Here is a 16,521-nt window from a genome sequence, read left to right as displayed (position 1 = left end):
TTGTGAATATCCTTGGGGCTATGTTTAGCCCAAAGGGCATGGCTGTAAAAGCATACTTCATCTTCTGTAGCCTGAATCCTAGGTAGGAGGAGAGTGGGCAGCTGACTGGTAGGTGCCAGTAAGCATCTGCCAGATCTATTGAGACTGTGTACGCCCCTCTTGGTAGAAGGGTCCTTATATGTTGTAAGGTAAGCATGCGGAACTTGTTGTTCTCAATGAACTTGTTGAATGGAGACAAGTCTAGAATGACTCTGAGTTTGTTCAAGTCCTTCTTGGGAACACAAAACAGCCTTCCCTGGAATTTGATGGACTTTATTTTCCTTATTACCTTTTTGTTCAAGAGTTCTGAGGTATATTCTTCCAATAAGGGGGTGGAGTGTTGGAAGGATTGAGGAAAAGGGTGTGGAATTTTGTTTCATTTCCAACCGAGTCCATTCTTGATTAGGCTGTGGGCGCAGGGATCGAAGGTCCAATGATCCCGAAAGTGGAAGTGTCTCCCTCCTACCTGGAGCCTCTCATTGCTGAATGTTCCTGAGGATCTATTTCCGTGACCGCGTCCTCCTCTACCCCTTGAGGGGTTTCTTGAGGAACCTCTTTTTGAGCCTCTACCTTTGTGGGGGCAAAATGTAGTTTTGTGCCTCTCAAAGCCTGGATTAAACGCAGGCGATTGAGCTACTAGCTGTTGGGGTACCATCTCAAAGGTGGTTTGTGGCTGAGCTACCATTTGGGGTACTGTGGCCATAGTCACAGTTGGAAGTTGTGCAGGTCTGCGTGGTTTCTTTGTCTTCCTATTTTTAGGTTGGGGACCAGCGTCTGAGGACGATTTCCTCTTGGAAGACATGCCTCACTTCTGGAGAAGGTTCCTATTCTCTGTGGCAGCTTTGGTGATGACCTCCTGAACCACATCTTGTGGAAAGAGGTCCTTGCCCCAGATACATGAAGTGATCAGCTTCCTGGGTTCGTGTTTGACCATTGCCGCGGCAAACGCATGCTCTCTACAGGCCCTCCTGGACCTGACGAAGGCATACGAGTCCTTCACAAGGGTACCCATGTGAGACTTGGCTAAGACCATGTACATGTCTGGGGCATTGGTAAGGCCTGCACACATTTTCATGCAGTTCTGAAGAGACAAAGAAGCGGCTAGTCTCTTTTGTCTCCTGTTCCTTTCTCAAAAGATGCTTCGGCAGTTTTGGAAGGTTCTCATTGAACTGCTGACCTGCTATCTCTGGATCCAGTTTAGAGACGGAGAAGGTTAGATGAATCTCATTCACTTCTCCTTGCAGTAAGGCTTGGCTAGAGATAATGGTCTGCCTTCTTCTAGCACTGGGCATGGTTTGCCCGCATTGACTGCTCTCATGACACAGTCAAGAGCTTTCACCGAGAAGTGGAAGGCTCTGGAGGAAGGAGCAATGAAGGTAAGATGCCTCTTGCTCGATGCTGAGACTTTGGAGTTGATGTATCTGGCTCCCCTTAGGGTCTTGTACAGAATAGCCTTTGCCTTGTCATGCTCGAAGACGATGACTTCCCTAGGTTCTGTCTCCTCACGGGACGCTGGTTCATCCCGTAGTCTCACGTAACAGTCTGGGTATGCCGAAAGGCTAGGCCAGAATTGAAGATCTTCAAGGGGTTTGGCCCCCAACTTCTCTGAGATATAGAGCTTCCCATTCATCATGGGCATATGCTCCGTGTACCTCCAGGGGTTGGTTTCGGAGCATTGAGGTAAATCAGAAACCTTAAGAGGCTTAGTAAAGCCTCTGGAAATGCCAGGGCATTTCACTTCCCTTACCTCTTTCTTTGTCGCTTTGAGATCTTGCTTAATCTCCTGCTGTTCCTTGCGGAACACTGCCATCACCTGCTGAATCGACTCTAGGAACACTTCAATCCTGGCAATCAGCGGATTTGGATGGGAAGTTGGGGCTGAAGAGGTTGGCGGCACAGGTTGAAATGCCGTCACGGAAATCTGAGGGTCCTCAGTTATTGTCGACACGGATCCATCTTCCTCCGTAGGTGGTTGAACCACATCTTCTTCAGGGTGTTCTTTCAGAGGGTCCTTTTCAGTGTCGGTAGACACCTCCGACATCCGTTCCTGGTGGATGTCCATGCCTTCCAGTGCCTTATTAATATCTGCATCCACTGTCAGTTGGATGAAGGGAAACTTGACCTGTACTTGAGGCACAACCGCGCTGGATTGGGCCTTAGGGAACAAAGGGCACCTTAAAGCTTCATTAGGTAAGTAAGGTTCCGGAGAGTTCTTCTGGAACCCTCTTACCCACCTCCAAAGAGTTTCTCTTGCTGTATCCCTTAACTCTGTAGTGTCAGGGATATCTTCTCCAAATCCCTCGGTCATCAGGGCCGAGCAGATGGAGCAACCCTTCGGGTCCCAATACTACAGGGATCCAGATACGATGCAGCAGGGGACATGACACCTGCACATCGTATGCCCACAAAAGTCCTTACTCTTGTGGTTGCAGAACACGACTGCACACTTCACCGTTGGCTCCTCCTGTGAGGAAAGAAAAGGTGAAATGAGTATAGGGTTATTTATATTATTGATATAAATGCATATATTTAGAAATAGTATTGCTTACTATTATATTTAATAGCTTAGGATAAGTAAGCTAGAAAGGAAATAGGAAAGACACATATCTGTGTTTCCTCTCCAGGCAATTGCTGTGACCTCCGTCAATATTAATATTTTAATTTCCCTGTGAGGGAAAATACAGAGTGGAATAACTCCCGTACGTAGAGCTGGAGTCAGTGAATATTTACACTAACTCCTCCACTTGTAGAATATTAATACTGAATCGGTGATTTATAAGAGTCCCGATGATCCAAGGGTTCATCAGGATGTTGAAGGAATACTTCACCTCAACATTTTATTCGGTCCCAACGATAGACTGTGAAAGGATACACAGAGTATGTTAGAATTACAGTATGATGATTTTATTATTACCAATGCTGTTCTTCTTAATTTTTCTTAGAACTTCAAAATACACTAAATGAATGCCATTTATATAATGTTTTTCTTAAAGATGCCGCCTGAAGCGGAAACCTTCCATTTGTTTACTGTACGCTCCATTTTCGATCATAATAAACAAACTAAGGCATTAAACACGCATGATCAAAGTGATAACTAATGATATTGAAAGCTTTTAGTAAATATTTTATGACAAATATTTTACTTACCGTATCCATATAAATTCCTACATACGTAGCAAAGTAGGAAAAATATTTTTTTGCGTCTAATCAACAATAACAAACTGTCGCTAATGACAGAATGATAATTTATGATAATTCTAAACTGTTACCAAAGATAATTGTCCATTCCTTATCCAAAATACTTTTCCTAACTTCAGTTATAGGTCAACTTGTACCCACCTCAATTATGGAACCATCTGAAAAAAAAAGTAAAAAAAGAAAAAAGTACTAGGCCGGTTTTTAAAGTCATCGAACAATTAGGTTACTGCTATAATGTTCGATGTGACAGAGATGGTGTGAGATTGGAGAAAGGAAAATTGAAGCATAGTGCAAGACTTTTGTCCAAAGACCATGTGATGGGCTTTGGTGGGGCAGTAGGCTTGAGTCTAGCACATGCTTTCAGAATCTTATTAAAGATTTCTCCTGAGAGGTCCACCTCGAAAGCGTACAGAAGTGGTCTAGCCAGGTCCGACTTACAAGAAGTAATTGTAGTAGAAGCCAGGCCTTGCTCGTGGAGGTGTATGAAGAATGCAAGACAGAAGTTTATCGATATTTCTGTCGGTTTCCTTTCTTTCACAAAGGTCACCCAATTCTTCCATGACGATTTGTACTGTCTCCCAGTAGAACATGACTTGTACTCTTCGATGAAGTCCACTTTATCCTTCGAGATTCCAAACTTTTTGCTCACCGCTAAGGTGAGAAAATCATGAGATGCAGGTTGCTGGTTCTCGAGAATGAAGCGTAGACAGTCGACTTCTGGACCAGTTGGGACAGCACTGGATTCGGCAGTGGGAACAACTTCAGATTCAACTCTAGGACTAGAGGAAACCAATTGCTCTTGGGCTACTTAGGGGCTACTACCGCTGCCGTCCTTCTGAAGGATCTTAGCTTGTCGAGGACTTTTAGCCGGAGATTGGTTGGTGGAAACAGGTAAATGTAATTCCACCTGTTCCATTCTAGAGACATGGCATCCATTGCTTCTGCTTGAGGGTCCAGGTAAAGGGCTACGTAACGCGATAGTTTCTTGTTGTCGCTCGTTGCGAAGAGGTCGATCTGCAGTTCTCAGGCTTTTCCCAAGATGAAGGGACCATTCTGTCTCTATGGGCTTTCGCTTGGATAGAGCATCCGCTGTCACATTGCGGATCCCTTGTAGATGAACTGCTGATAAGTGCCATTTCTTCTTCCTTGCCAGGTAGAAGATGGCTAACATCACATGGTTGATGTGAGGTGATCTCGAGCCTTGTTGATTTAGAACCTTTATTATCACCTCGTTGTCCAGGACCAACCTTATGTGGGTTGACCTGCGAGGAAATAGTCTCTTCAACGTCAGGAACACTGCCATAGCTTCCAAAATGTTGATATGGAAATTTCTTAACTGGCGCGACCAAGTCCCTTGCACCTTCCTGTCGTGAGAATGACCTCCCCATCCTTCCAAGGAGGCATCCATATGGATCACTACCGATGGTTGTGGTGGTTGTAGGGGAACTATCCGCGCTAGACTCTTGGCTATGGACCATGGCTTTAATTGTCTGCACAACAAGGCCGAAGTCAACCTTAATTGATCGCTTCGAGCGTTCGATGTGTATTTCCTCCAGACTCCTGACGTATCTTTTAAACGTGCCTTTAGCACTGGGTCTGTCACTGCTGCGAACTGTAGAGAGCCCAAGACTTTCTCCTGTTGGCGTCTTGAAATCCTTTTGTAATGGATTAGTCTCCTGACAGACCCCGCTATCTCTCTCCTCCTCTTGGATGGGATGGAGAAGTGGTGTGACTTTAAGTTCCATTGGATTCCCAACCACTGGAACTGTTGAGCAGGAGTGAGACGAGACTTCTTGTGGTTGATCTTGAAACCTTATTGTTCCAGAAACTGGATCACTTTTTGAGCTGCCTGCAGACAAGTAATCTTGGATGCTGCCCATACCAACCAATCGTCTAAGTAAGCTATCACTTGAACACCTTCGATGCGTAGCCGTTGAACGACTGTGTCTGCTAACTTGGTGAATATCCTTGGGGCTGTGTTCAGACCAAAGGGCATTGCTCTGAAGACAAACTTCTTCTTCTGTAGTCTGAATCCTAGGTAGGGGGAGAAGAGGCAACTCATCGGGAGATGCCAGTAAGCATCTGCCAGGTCTATTGAGACCGTGAACGCCCCTTCTGGCAGAAGGGTCCTTATGTGTTGCAGAGTAAGCATCCAGAACTTTTTGTTCTTGATGAACTTGTTGAGTTTAGACCGGGTGGAGTTCTGCTCCATTTCCACCCGAGTCCATTCGTAACTAGGCTGTGAGCCCAGGGATCAAAGGTCCAACGATCCCGAAAATGATGGAGTCTGCCCCCTACCTGAAACCCTGCATTGATTGGAGGGTCCTGCAGACTTACCTCCGCGGCCACGTCCTCCTCGGCCCCGAGAGAAATTACCTCTTGGAGAACTTCTCCTGGAATCTTTTTCTTTCTGGCTGGGACGAAAGGAAGTCGACTGTTTCTCAAAGGTAGGGTTGAACACAGGCGACTGAGTTACCAGCTGCTGAGGGACCATCTGGAAGGTGGTCTGAGGCACTGTGGTCGTGGTCATAGTGGGAACTTGCGCAGGTCTTTGACGTCCCCTTGCCCTCTTGTTCCTGGGTTGGGACCTCCCTCCTTAGAGTATTTCCTCTTTGAGGACATACCCCATTTTTAGAGAAGGTTCCTGTTCTCTGTTGCTGCCCTCGCAATGACCTCTTGGACCAGATCTTGTGGAAAGAGGTCTTTACCCTAGATGTTCGAGGTAATCAACTTCTGTGGTTCGTGCCGGATGGTCGCTGCAGCCAGGACAAACTCTCTGAGAGCTCTCCTGGCCCTGAGGAAAACGTAGAAGTCCTTCACAAGGGTACCCATGTGAGACTTGGCTAGGAAAAGGAAGATTTCTGGGGCATTATGCTTGCTGGCACTCAAATCCAAGCAGTTCTGATGAGAGATAGAGGCTGCAAGTCTCTCCTTCGACTCCTGTTCCTTCTTCAGAAGATGGTCTGGCAACTTAGGAAGGTTCTCGTTGAACTGCTGTCCAGCGATCTCCTGGTCTAGTTTGGAGTTGGAGAAGGTTAGGTGGACATCCTTCCACTTTCCTTCACTAGTAGGCAGTGCGAGGGAGAATGACTTGCATTCTTCCAAAGTCCGGCAGGGTTTCCCCTCGTTAGCAGCCTCGACGACAGTTGAACGCTTTCTCTGTAAAGGGAAAGGAGATCGAGGGAGGGGCAAGAAAGGTGGGGTGCTTCTTGCTCAGCGCTGAAACTTTAGAATTAGTATATTCCGATCCCTTCAGGGTCTTCAGAAGGGTGGCCTGCGTCTTATCGTGTTTAAACACGTTGACTTCCGTAGGGACCGTTTCTTCTTGGGTCGCACTCTCATTCCGCAGTCTCACATAGCACTCGGGATAAGCAGAGAAGTTAGGCCAGAACTCGAGGTCCTCATTAGGTCTGGCTCCCAGCTTCTCAGAAACGAACAGTTTCCCATCCATCATGGGCATGTACTCTGCATACCTCCAGGGATTGGTTTTGGAGCAATGAGGGAGATGGTCCTTTGCTGCTGTCTTAACGACTCCTGCATGGCCTTCTGTTCCTGTTGGAACAACTCCATTATGATTTTGAGAGACGCCAGAATCTCATCACTCGCATTGGCCTGAGCAACAGGTTCTGGAGTTGGTGCAGAGGACGTCGATGTCAATGACTGGTGTGCAGCCAAAGCAAACTGGGGGTCTTCAGTCGCCATTGAAAGGGATTCCTCTTCCTCCATGAGGGGAAGATCCTCGTCCTCTTCAGGGATGCCGTGCAGCAGGTCTTGTTCTGTGTCGGAGGACACTTCTGACATCCTTTCTTGCTGGATGTCAATGTCCTCTACGGTCCTATTGGTGTCAGAGTTAACCTTCAGGTGGATGAAGGGAGATTGAAGCTGTTCCTGGGACACCACCATGCTAGGAAGAGCCTTGGGGAACAATATACGCCTTAGGGAGTCGTTGGGTAGGTATGGTCCCGGGGAGTTCTTTTGGAATCCCCTTACCCACTTGCGAAGGGTATCCCTGGCTGTTTCCCTAGTCTCTTGGGTAACTAAAGGGCTTCTCTGAAGCCGTTGGTTAGCAACGTCGAGCAGATGGTGCAACCTTTTGGGTCCCAATACTTCAGGAATCCTGTGGTGACGCAGCAGGGGGCATGAGACCTACACTTCGTGTGGCCACAGAAGTCCCTCCCCTTGTGGTTGCAGAACATTGCTCCACATTTCTCCCCAAGATCAACCTGTAAAGAAGGAGAAATTTTCCATGAGTATAACGTCTTGTATCTCAGTTATACATAAAGTATGCATTATATAATAACAATAGTAATCACTATTGTATATGGTAGCTTAGGATAGTAAGCTCGAAGGGAAATAAGAAAAGACATATATCTGAGTGAATTCTCTTCTCAGACTATTGTTGAGACTTCCGTCTGTGATAATATCAAGTTTCCCTTATAGGGAAGGTTACAAGGGAGAGAAACTATAGAAACTAGAGTTAGTGTTAGTAAGTAATTTATACCAACATCATACACCAATAGTACTGTATTAATACAGATCGGGTATAGTAAATCCCAGATGATCAAGGAAAACCATCTGGGTGTTGAGGGATTACTCAACCTCAATAAAAGATTGTGGTCTCTACAATCATCCGCGATAGGGAACACAGGATATGTTAGAAAACATAAATACTACTGTATAATTACAGTATACAGTATTCAGTAGACTGCCAGCAAGTAGGTTAGTACCTGATAGTGCTAACCAAAAGAAAGAGAGAAAGATTAAAGAAGAGGGATTTCCCACTATTATGAATGGACATAATACCGGGAAGTATCAGAGGATTATATGTCCAATTACAATCTACCTTCTAGAGGGAAAGTTCCAATGGAAGGGGGAAGAATCTGGCAGATTCTGGCTCCCACCCATCTGCATACAAGCTATTGCCGGCTAAAGAATGCAAATGGCAACTCAAGAAAGAGCTGAGGACTTTCAAAGTATATCAAGTTTCATGCCGACGGCCGCCAGAAGACGTCTCAGCCCTCCCTCATTGTTATCAACTTCCTATCAAGGGAGAAAAGTCAGGGAGAAGGCAGCAGCGAGATGAAGGCTCTAACTGCTGCCGGCAGAACACCTGCCGGTAACGCAACCGTCCCGGCAATCCGGGGTTATTATCAGAATACCAGCGAAAGAATCTTGTGACGACACGCCGTCACAAGATGACAGAGGGGGAGGGGTCTAGGGTCTTATAGTTCATTGTCGTAAGAGGCGGCGGCAGGCCAGGTCGCCCTCCTCAAAACAATGAACTGGGAAGTATGACTTCTCGTGCTGATGACACTGCCGTCGGCAAGACAAGGGCACCCTGAGTATGTCACTGTCTGTCTCAAAGCCGAAGGTAGGAAGAACATCGTTCTTCTCGACAGCAATGAGGACAGACAGCGACAGCCGCCTATGCCGGCGGCACCACTCATAGAGGGAAGGAAGGGGTTAGCTTCTTCTCTCAGAGAGAGAATAATTATCATAACTTATCTGGAATACTCCATAGATTCGAGAGAATACATAAACTCATCAGAATCGAAAAGAAATGATTAAGATGGAGGCTAAACGGGAAAACACTTTACAAACGTATATACGAGCAAAGGTAATTATGCTCCGGTAGAAACCCCGGCAAAGGCCGAGTACCACCGGGGCTCCGGCACGAATATGTTGAAGTAAAGTCGATCAATAACTTAAAAAGTTAAAATTCATGCATGCAATATCACATCTTATATAAATTGCCTAAATAGCTAGCATATTAGTGTGAAGCCAGGAAAGGGTCGCCAGACTATCTAGATAATATGCAATAAAATAAGGGGCGACAGCAGTCGTTAAATGGCTGCCTCTGGCATCGGCAATGCTCGCCAAAACACTTAAATTAATGAATTTAACTGTGAAAAGTGAGACCAAAATTACACCAAGGAAAGATTGAACACTCAACTTTCCAGATGACGAAGATGCTGATGATTGCATGCTGAGAAAAATTCTGAAAGTTGAAAAACACCGGGCTAAGGGAGAGCACACACACTCTTAGCAGGTTACAAGAATAGGAATGGAGTCACAGTAGTAGTAGGGAAGGGGATCCACCAGGTACAGTACCTAGAACGGCACCTCTTCCTTTTTGCCACTCTTCCCCCTTACATCGAAGTGTTAAATATATCCGGGTGAAGATTGCCGTGTCATATCTAAAAATACGTCCCCTGATATTATACGATATCCTTTATTGGATACTTGTGCCAGGAGTTGGAATCCTGGAGACCTTTGGTTTTAATTCTATGGGTGTATCACTGTAGCAAATATCCCTTAGAATGCTACCTTTAGGAACCCTTCCATTAGCTAGACATGGCCTGAGCCCAAAAAACTACATACCTGCATCACTTTTTTATGCGAATAGGCTACATATGTCATGCTACTAATGAATTAACTCTGGCTTGGAACGCATTATTCACTTTTACTTCATTTGTAATAGGAAATAATGATTTGGTATTCAAACAAATCGGTATTCGACTTTTTTTTGGAACTTATTATGGTCAAATACTGAGGTATTACTGTACACTGTATTGAAATGAATAATTTTATGAAAATTTGTTTTGATTATTTTAAATTTTTCTAGAACACTAGGTTTTCCAGTTTATCGTGGACAATTTCTGTTTCTGTACATGATTTTTTTCTTTCATAAGGTGCATTTCAAGTGGTCATTCATATCCATATGATGTGTTTCATGTATTAATGTGATTATTTTTCTTCTTTACAGGAAGTTATAGAGTGTATTGCAGAATCAGCTTTCAAAACTTCAGAATGGCCTGTGATTCTGTCTTTTGAAAATCACTGCAATCCACGACAACAAGCCAAAATTGCCAGTTACTGCAGGGAGTTTTTTGGTGACATGTTGTTAGATTCCCCGCTAGATCAATATACTGTAAGTATCGTATTGCCTTGGTCATTAAGAAATTAAACTGCTAATTATTTTTATATCCATAGAACTTTTAATTTTGAATTTCTCAAAATTAATAGGAATTTTTTTTCATCATGCAAAACATATTTTCTGATAAAAGTTCATGTACTGTACAAAGATTTAACATGTAGGGGTAAGTTATGTCTACCTTGTATGGAGAATATTTGTTTACTAAAACCTCGACTCAAGTAGCTTGCAGGGTGGTGGCTGCCAGGATGTTTTATATATATAAGCCCTTGTAAAGTTTTTTACTTTTCTAGGTTAGTCTACGACTTAGTCTACTATACTTTAATGTAATCATGAGATGAACATGGAATTTTGATAGATATTATTTCTATATTTACCTGATATTCATATTGCTTTGCTCCCAAAGCTACACTCAATATTGATTTCATCCAAGAAAAAAAGGAAAATTATCTGTTATTTCTAAGAACATCCCCTGATGTTCATACTGCTTCTTTAGAAGCTCAGTTTAAACATTTACCTGTAAAATTTTTTAAAGATTTAAATTTTCTCATATTTTCCTTTCAATAAATACATTCCTTAAGGGAATGGAACATTCTTGAAGTAAGTGGTAGGATGCACAGAAATGTCTTTCCTGAGTCTCTTGTGTTTTTAGTTTCTCTGTCATCCCGGTTTAGTTCAGGCATTCTCCTGACTGTTTACCTGTCTCTGTACATTAAATTGTCTTCCCCTAGATTTGTTAGCAATTACCACATGGGAATGTTCAAGGCTTGTTGCTTGGAGTTCATGACCTGCATTCTCTTTGTATATCATGTCAGGGGCAATACTGTGATATAGATAACCATCATGAAAAGTACACTTACCTCTTGGTGCGTCTCATGGAAAAGTATGTTTTATATGTAGTAGGTTGACCAGGGCACCAGCCACCCGTTGAGATAATACCGCTAGAGAGTTATGGGGTCCTTTGACCTGCTAGACAGTACTACATTGGATCCTTCTCTCTGGTTATGGTTTACTTTCACTTTGCCTACACATACACTGAATAGTCTGGCATATTCTTTACAGATTCTCCTCTGTCCTCATATTCCTGACAACACTGATTACCAAACAATTCTTCTTCACCCAAGGAGTTAGCTACTGTACGCTAGTTGTTCAGTGGCTACTTTCTTCTTGGTAAGTGTAGAAGAGACTTTATTCTAGGAGAATAACACTCCAAAATCCAACCATTGTTCTCTAGTCTTGGATAGTGCCATAGCCTCTGTACCATGGTCTTTCATTGTCTTGGGTTAGAGTTCTCTTGCTTGAGGTTACACTCGGGCACACTTTTCTATCTGGTTTCTCTTTCTCTTGTTTTGTTAAAGTTTTTATAGTTTGTGTAGGAAATATTTATTTAGATGATGTTACTGTTCTTGAAATATTTTATTTTTCCTTGTTTCCTTTCCTCATTAGGCTATTTTCCCTGTTGGGGCCCCTGGGCTCATAGCATCCTGCTTTTCCAACTAGGGTTGTAGCTTAGCAATTAATAATAATAATAATAATAATAATAATAATAATAATAATAATAATGGTTGCCGATCAAGTTAAAGGTTTAAAACACCAAAGAAGCTTTGCATTTAGTTGTTGTTGTTATTATCATTACTTGCTAAGCTGCAACCCTAGTTGTAAAAGTAGGATGCTATAAGCCCAGGGACTCTAACATGGAAAATACCCAGTGAGGAAAAGAAAGAAGAAAAAGATATTTTAAGAACAGTAACAACATTAGAATAAATATTTCCTATATTAACTATATAAAAACTTCAACAAAACAAGAAGAGAAATTAGATAGGATAGTGTACCCAAGTATACCCTCAAGCAAGAGAACTCAAAATCAAGACAGTGGAAGACCATGGTACAGATGCTATGGCGCTACCCAAGACGAGAGCAGTGGTTTAAATATAGTGTGTCTTCTTAAAAGAGCTGCTTACCATAGCTAAAGCTTCTACCCTTACAAAGAGGAAAGTGACCACTGAACAATTACAGTGCAGTAGTTAACCCCATGTGTGAAGAAGAATGTTTTGGTAATCTCAGTGTTGTTAGGTGTATGAGGTCAGAGAAGAATCTGCAAAGTATAGGCCAGACTATTCGGTGTATGTGTATAGAAAGGGAAAGTTAACCGTAACCAGAGAGAAGGTTCCAATGTAGTACTGTCTGGCCAGTCAAAGGACCCCATAACTCTCCAACGGTAGTATCTCAATGGGTGGCTGGTGCCTTGGCCTACCTACTACCTATTATTATTATTATTATTATTATTATTATTATTATTATTATTATTATTATTAGCCAAGCTACAACCCTAGTTGGAAAAGCAAGATGCTATAAGCCCAAGGGCTCCAAGAGGAAAAAATAGCCCAGTGAGGAAAGGAAATAAATGAATAGTGAGAACAAATTAACAATAAATCATTCTAAAAACAGTAACAACGTCAAAACAGATATGTCATATATAAACTATTAAAAGACTTATGTCAGCCTGTTCAACATGAAAACATTTGCTGCAACTTTGAACTTTTGAAGTTTTACTGATTCAACTACCCGATTAGGAAGATCATTCCACAACTTGGTCACAGCTGGAATAAAACTTCTAAAATACTGTGCAGTATTGAGCCTCATGATGGAGAAGGCCTGGCTATTAGAATTAACTGCCTGCCTAGTATTATGAACAGGATGGAATTGTCCAGGAAGATGTGAATGTAAAGGATAGTCAGAATTATGAAATATTTTATGCAACATGCATAATGAACTAATTGAATGATGGTACCAGAGATTATTATCTAGATCAGGAATAAGAAATTCAAAAGACCGTTAGTGTCTGTCCAACAAATTAAGATGAGAATCAACAGCTGAAGATCAGACAGGAGAACAATACTCGAAACAAGGTAGAATGAAAGAATTAAAACACTTCTTCAGATTAGATTGATCACCGAAAATCTTAAAAGACTTTCTCAATAAGCCAATTTTTTTGTGCAATTGAAGAAGACATAGACCTAATGTGTTTCTCAAATGTAAATTTGCTGTCGAGAATCACACCTAAAGTTTTAAGAGAGTCAAGCAAAGTTAAAGAAACCCTATCAATACTGAGATCTGAATGGTGAGGAGCCACCTATATTCAGAGGAAATTCCAGGGGAAGCTAGGGTAGTTGATTATAGCAAAAATAAAGGCAATAATTCCACACCCTGACCTTTAGATAATTCATATAATCAGCCAAATTTTTTATAGTGATGACCTTCAAAAGTTCTTGACTTTGCTAGCTTCTTTTGTTGAAATCAAAAGTCTACTAAGTTGTCTCTTAAAAGCAATAATTCTGATTCTAACTGCCGGTTGCTTTACCTAACCTAACCTCCCAAGTTGAGTTTAGTATCAATAATGCTTCTTTCAGTAAGGGTTCTGAAAGTTTGTTGTGCAGTACTGATTTGATAGCTTCTTGTAGAGCCTTGAATTACTCAGTTACCTTAGATCTTTCTGCTGCTAAGTCCTTGTATTGCTGCAATCCTAGCCACTCTATAAGACAGTGATTTTGTGGGCTCCATTCTCTAGTGAGCTCTGTCACTAACTCATCACAAGTTAACTTGTGTAGTAAATGTAGGCAGTAGTACATCTACTGTCAAAATGAGTCATCTGCACACATTCAGCAGCCCCTGTATCCAGTTGTAAACAAACTGGGAGATCAGTTGATTTCCCCCCCCCCCAGTTCAACCTGCAGTACAGGAAGAAGAAGAGGAAGAAATTGCTGGGACAGGTATTGAAAGTATTATTATTATTATTATCATTATCTCAATGAGGGGCTATTGCCTTGGCCAACCTTATTACTTAGGAATGCCATAAGTTATTTTCCTCCTCAAAGGAAATCTTGAGAATGTAGAGGTATCTACTCCTGGCTTTCTGCAAAGAGCTAGGGGTAATCCTGAACCTGGAGAAGTCCCAGCTCCAACCACGTAATAGGAAGATGTACTTGGGGATGGACAATAACACCAGGACAGCGAAAGTTTTTCTATGGCGGAGACCAATATGACAGATGCAAAGGCCATTTATTTTATTGTACACAAAATTTTTTCAGGATGCAAATGTTGAATATTTTTGTAACCTATATAAGTAACTGGGTTCTTAGAGGCCCTGTTGCACATATTTTGGAGGGAATAAAGTCATCGGTCTGAGCTACAAATTGTGACAAACAGAGAAACTTTCTGTTTTATTTATATAAATGTACTTCATAGAGAAAATTAAAAGTAACTGTTATGTCCATAAGCTGAAAAAGTCTGAGTTGCCTCATATGCCGTTTGAAAATCTTAGAATCTCAAAGAGCTAGACAAGCTAATTTTATAAATAATCTTTAAATTTACAGTAATGACAATTTTGTTTAACTATAGGTGATACATAGGCACTGAGGAATGATAGTGTAAACATATTGAAATTATGGTATATGGAATATTAAGTAACATCATTGAGTTGAAATTTAATTTTTTAATTCAAAGGTTCTTTGATAGGTATCAGAAGTAATTTTTCTTTCAACAGCTTGAGTCTGGAGCACCTCTTCCACCGCCATCAGCTCTTAGGAGAAAAATAATAATTAAAAACAAGAAAAAACACAGAACTCACCACCATCACCATAAAAAACCTACTCAAGGAGAATCCCAGTTCCATGTTGACCTTGGCCATAGTGGGGAAGCGCGTCCTGCTGAGATGCAAGGTAATGGAGAAATTCCAAGGCCGCCTTTGGAAAAAGAAGGTTCCAGGGAGTCGTCAGAAGAGGAAAATGAAGTAGCTAACGGTAAGTGTTATTTAGCACTTTATCAGATGCTTTGTTGGATGGGTTATGATCATGGAATTTTCAAGTTTCATAATTGCAGTATCATATCAACAAACACAGATCATGAGTATGTTTCAGGTAATATTCATGCTTATATATATATATATATATATATATATATATATATATATATATATATATATATATATATATATATATATATATATATATATATATATATATATATATATATATATATATATATATATATAGTATATATATATATATATATATGTATATATATATATATATATATATATATATATATATATATATATACTGCCAATTTAGTAGTAAGTATTTTTTTATGTTAAATTTGTGACTATCTCTCTTGAAGGAAATATTTAGAAATTATGGCTGTTAGGCATATTTTTCAGTATTTGTCCTTATATTATTGTGACTTCATATATATATTTATATTTATCCATTTTTTCTGTAAAAAATGAGAAATATCAGGTGTTCCTTACTAATTGTAGGATGTTCCTATAAAATGAACTAAAAGGGTTAAATTGGCTAATGATAGTCATTTCTAAACCAGCCTTTCCCCATCTGGTGGCGAGGCAGATAGGTAAGAACAGAATGCAGATGTGTAGTTCTATAGCTGGTATGACACTCCGTATGTGTAGGGTTACAGATTTGATGTCATTACATATACTGTCCAAATATTTAATTTGTGAGGTTATTTTTTAATGACAAATAAAAAAATTTCTAAGTTAATTTTATAATTATTCTAGTGATAGCTAGTACAGTATTATTAATGGTATCAAGTCTTGTGCCATTACCTTACAGGATGAGCAGAGTACAAACCTTTTGTGGGTACAGGGCTGCAGATTACACAGTCATCTTACTGATTTACCTTGCAAAAGAGCTCATTTTTCATTACTGCAGTTTTGCATTTTTGTCATTTTCATAGACGAGTAAACCACACTTAAATAAGTCTCTTCTTGTTTGTGATAGTATGGCCAATATTGTATCCCTAATAATGACCAAGTTGATGGTTGATATATGATAACAGCTTATTTTTTACTTGGATCAATTGCAAAGTACTCTTTCCATCAGCGCAGCCCATTTAAAGTACTATACTATTTCTTTACTACCCTTGCTAGACTAGTAAATGTTTAGGTGAAGAGACATGTAGCATTTGCGGTAAGTACACTGTAGAATATTTATAGAAATCAGCATCACCCTAAACTCAGCACATTACTATCTTAAGTTGGTGATTTGGTACCTTTCTGAAGATACTAACACATTAAGGACTAAGCAGTAGTCTCATGTTTTTACCTAGAAAAGTAAAGAATTATTTAATTAAAGGTTATCCTCATCAAAGTTCTCCAGGACTAACCTAGTAATGTAATAGTCATAATTTTGAGAAAATTTTATTTCATGATATTTGACACTCCCAGAAACCATTGCATTTTAGATGCTGCTTATAATCAATATACAGTGGAAGAAAACAGACCATTCACTTCAAGGAAGGTCTTGAAAAGCTGACAGTGTTTGTATTATTTTGCA

At 40.9% G+C, this 16,521-nt stretch overlaps 1 protein-coding gene across 11 annotated transcripts in view; it reads left to right on the top strand.

The window, feature by feature from the left end:
• Plc21C (Phospholipase C at 21C) overlaps nt 1-16,521 on the top strand; it is a 935,201-nt gene that overhangs the window by 462,598 nt on the left and 456,082 nt on the right. For 8 of the 11 annotated variants that reach the window (XM_068375234.1, XM_068375240.1, XM_068375241.1 and 5 more), the window contains 3 exons: nt 10,004-10,168; nt 14,715-14,970; nt 15,548-15,577. In XM_068375234.1, coding sequence (XP_068231335.1) covers nt 10,004-10,168; nt 14,715-14,970; nt 15,548-15,577 — 451 coding nt within the window. The remainder of the gene's footprint in view (nt 1-10,003; nt 10,169-14,714; nt 14,971-15,547; nt 15,578-16,521) is intronic. The other 3 variants (XM_068375236.1, XM_068375242.1, XM_068375238.1) reach the window with 1 other exon arrangement.

This window comes from Palaemon carinicauda, chromosome 6 (genome assembly GCF_036898095.1).
Source record: "Palaemon carinicauda isolate YSFRI2023 chromosome 6, ASM3689809v2, whole genome shotgun sequence".
NCBI lineage: Eukaryota > Metazoa > Arthropoda > Malacostraca > Decapoda > Palaemonidae > Palaemon > Palaemon carinicauda.
This window is presented reverse-complemented; position numbering and strand designations above follow the sequence as displayed.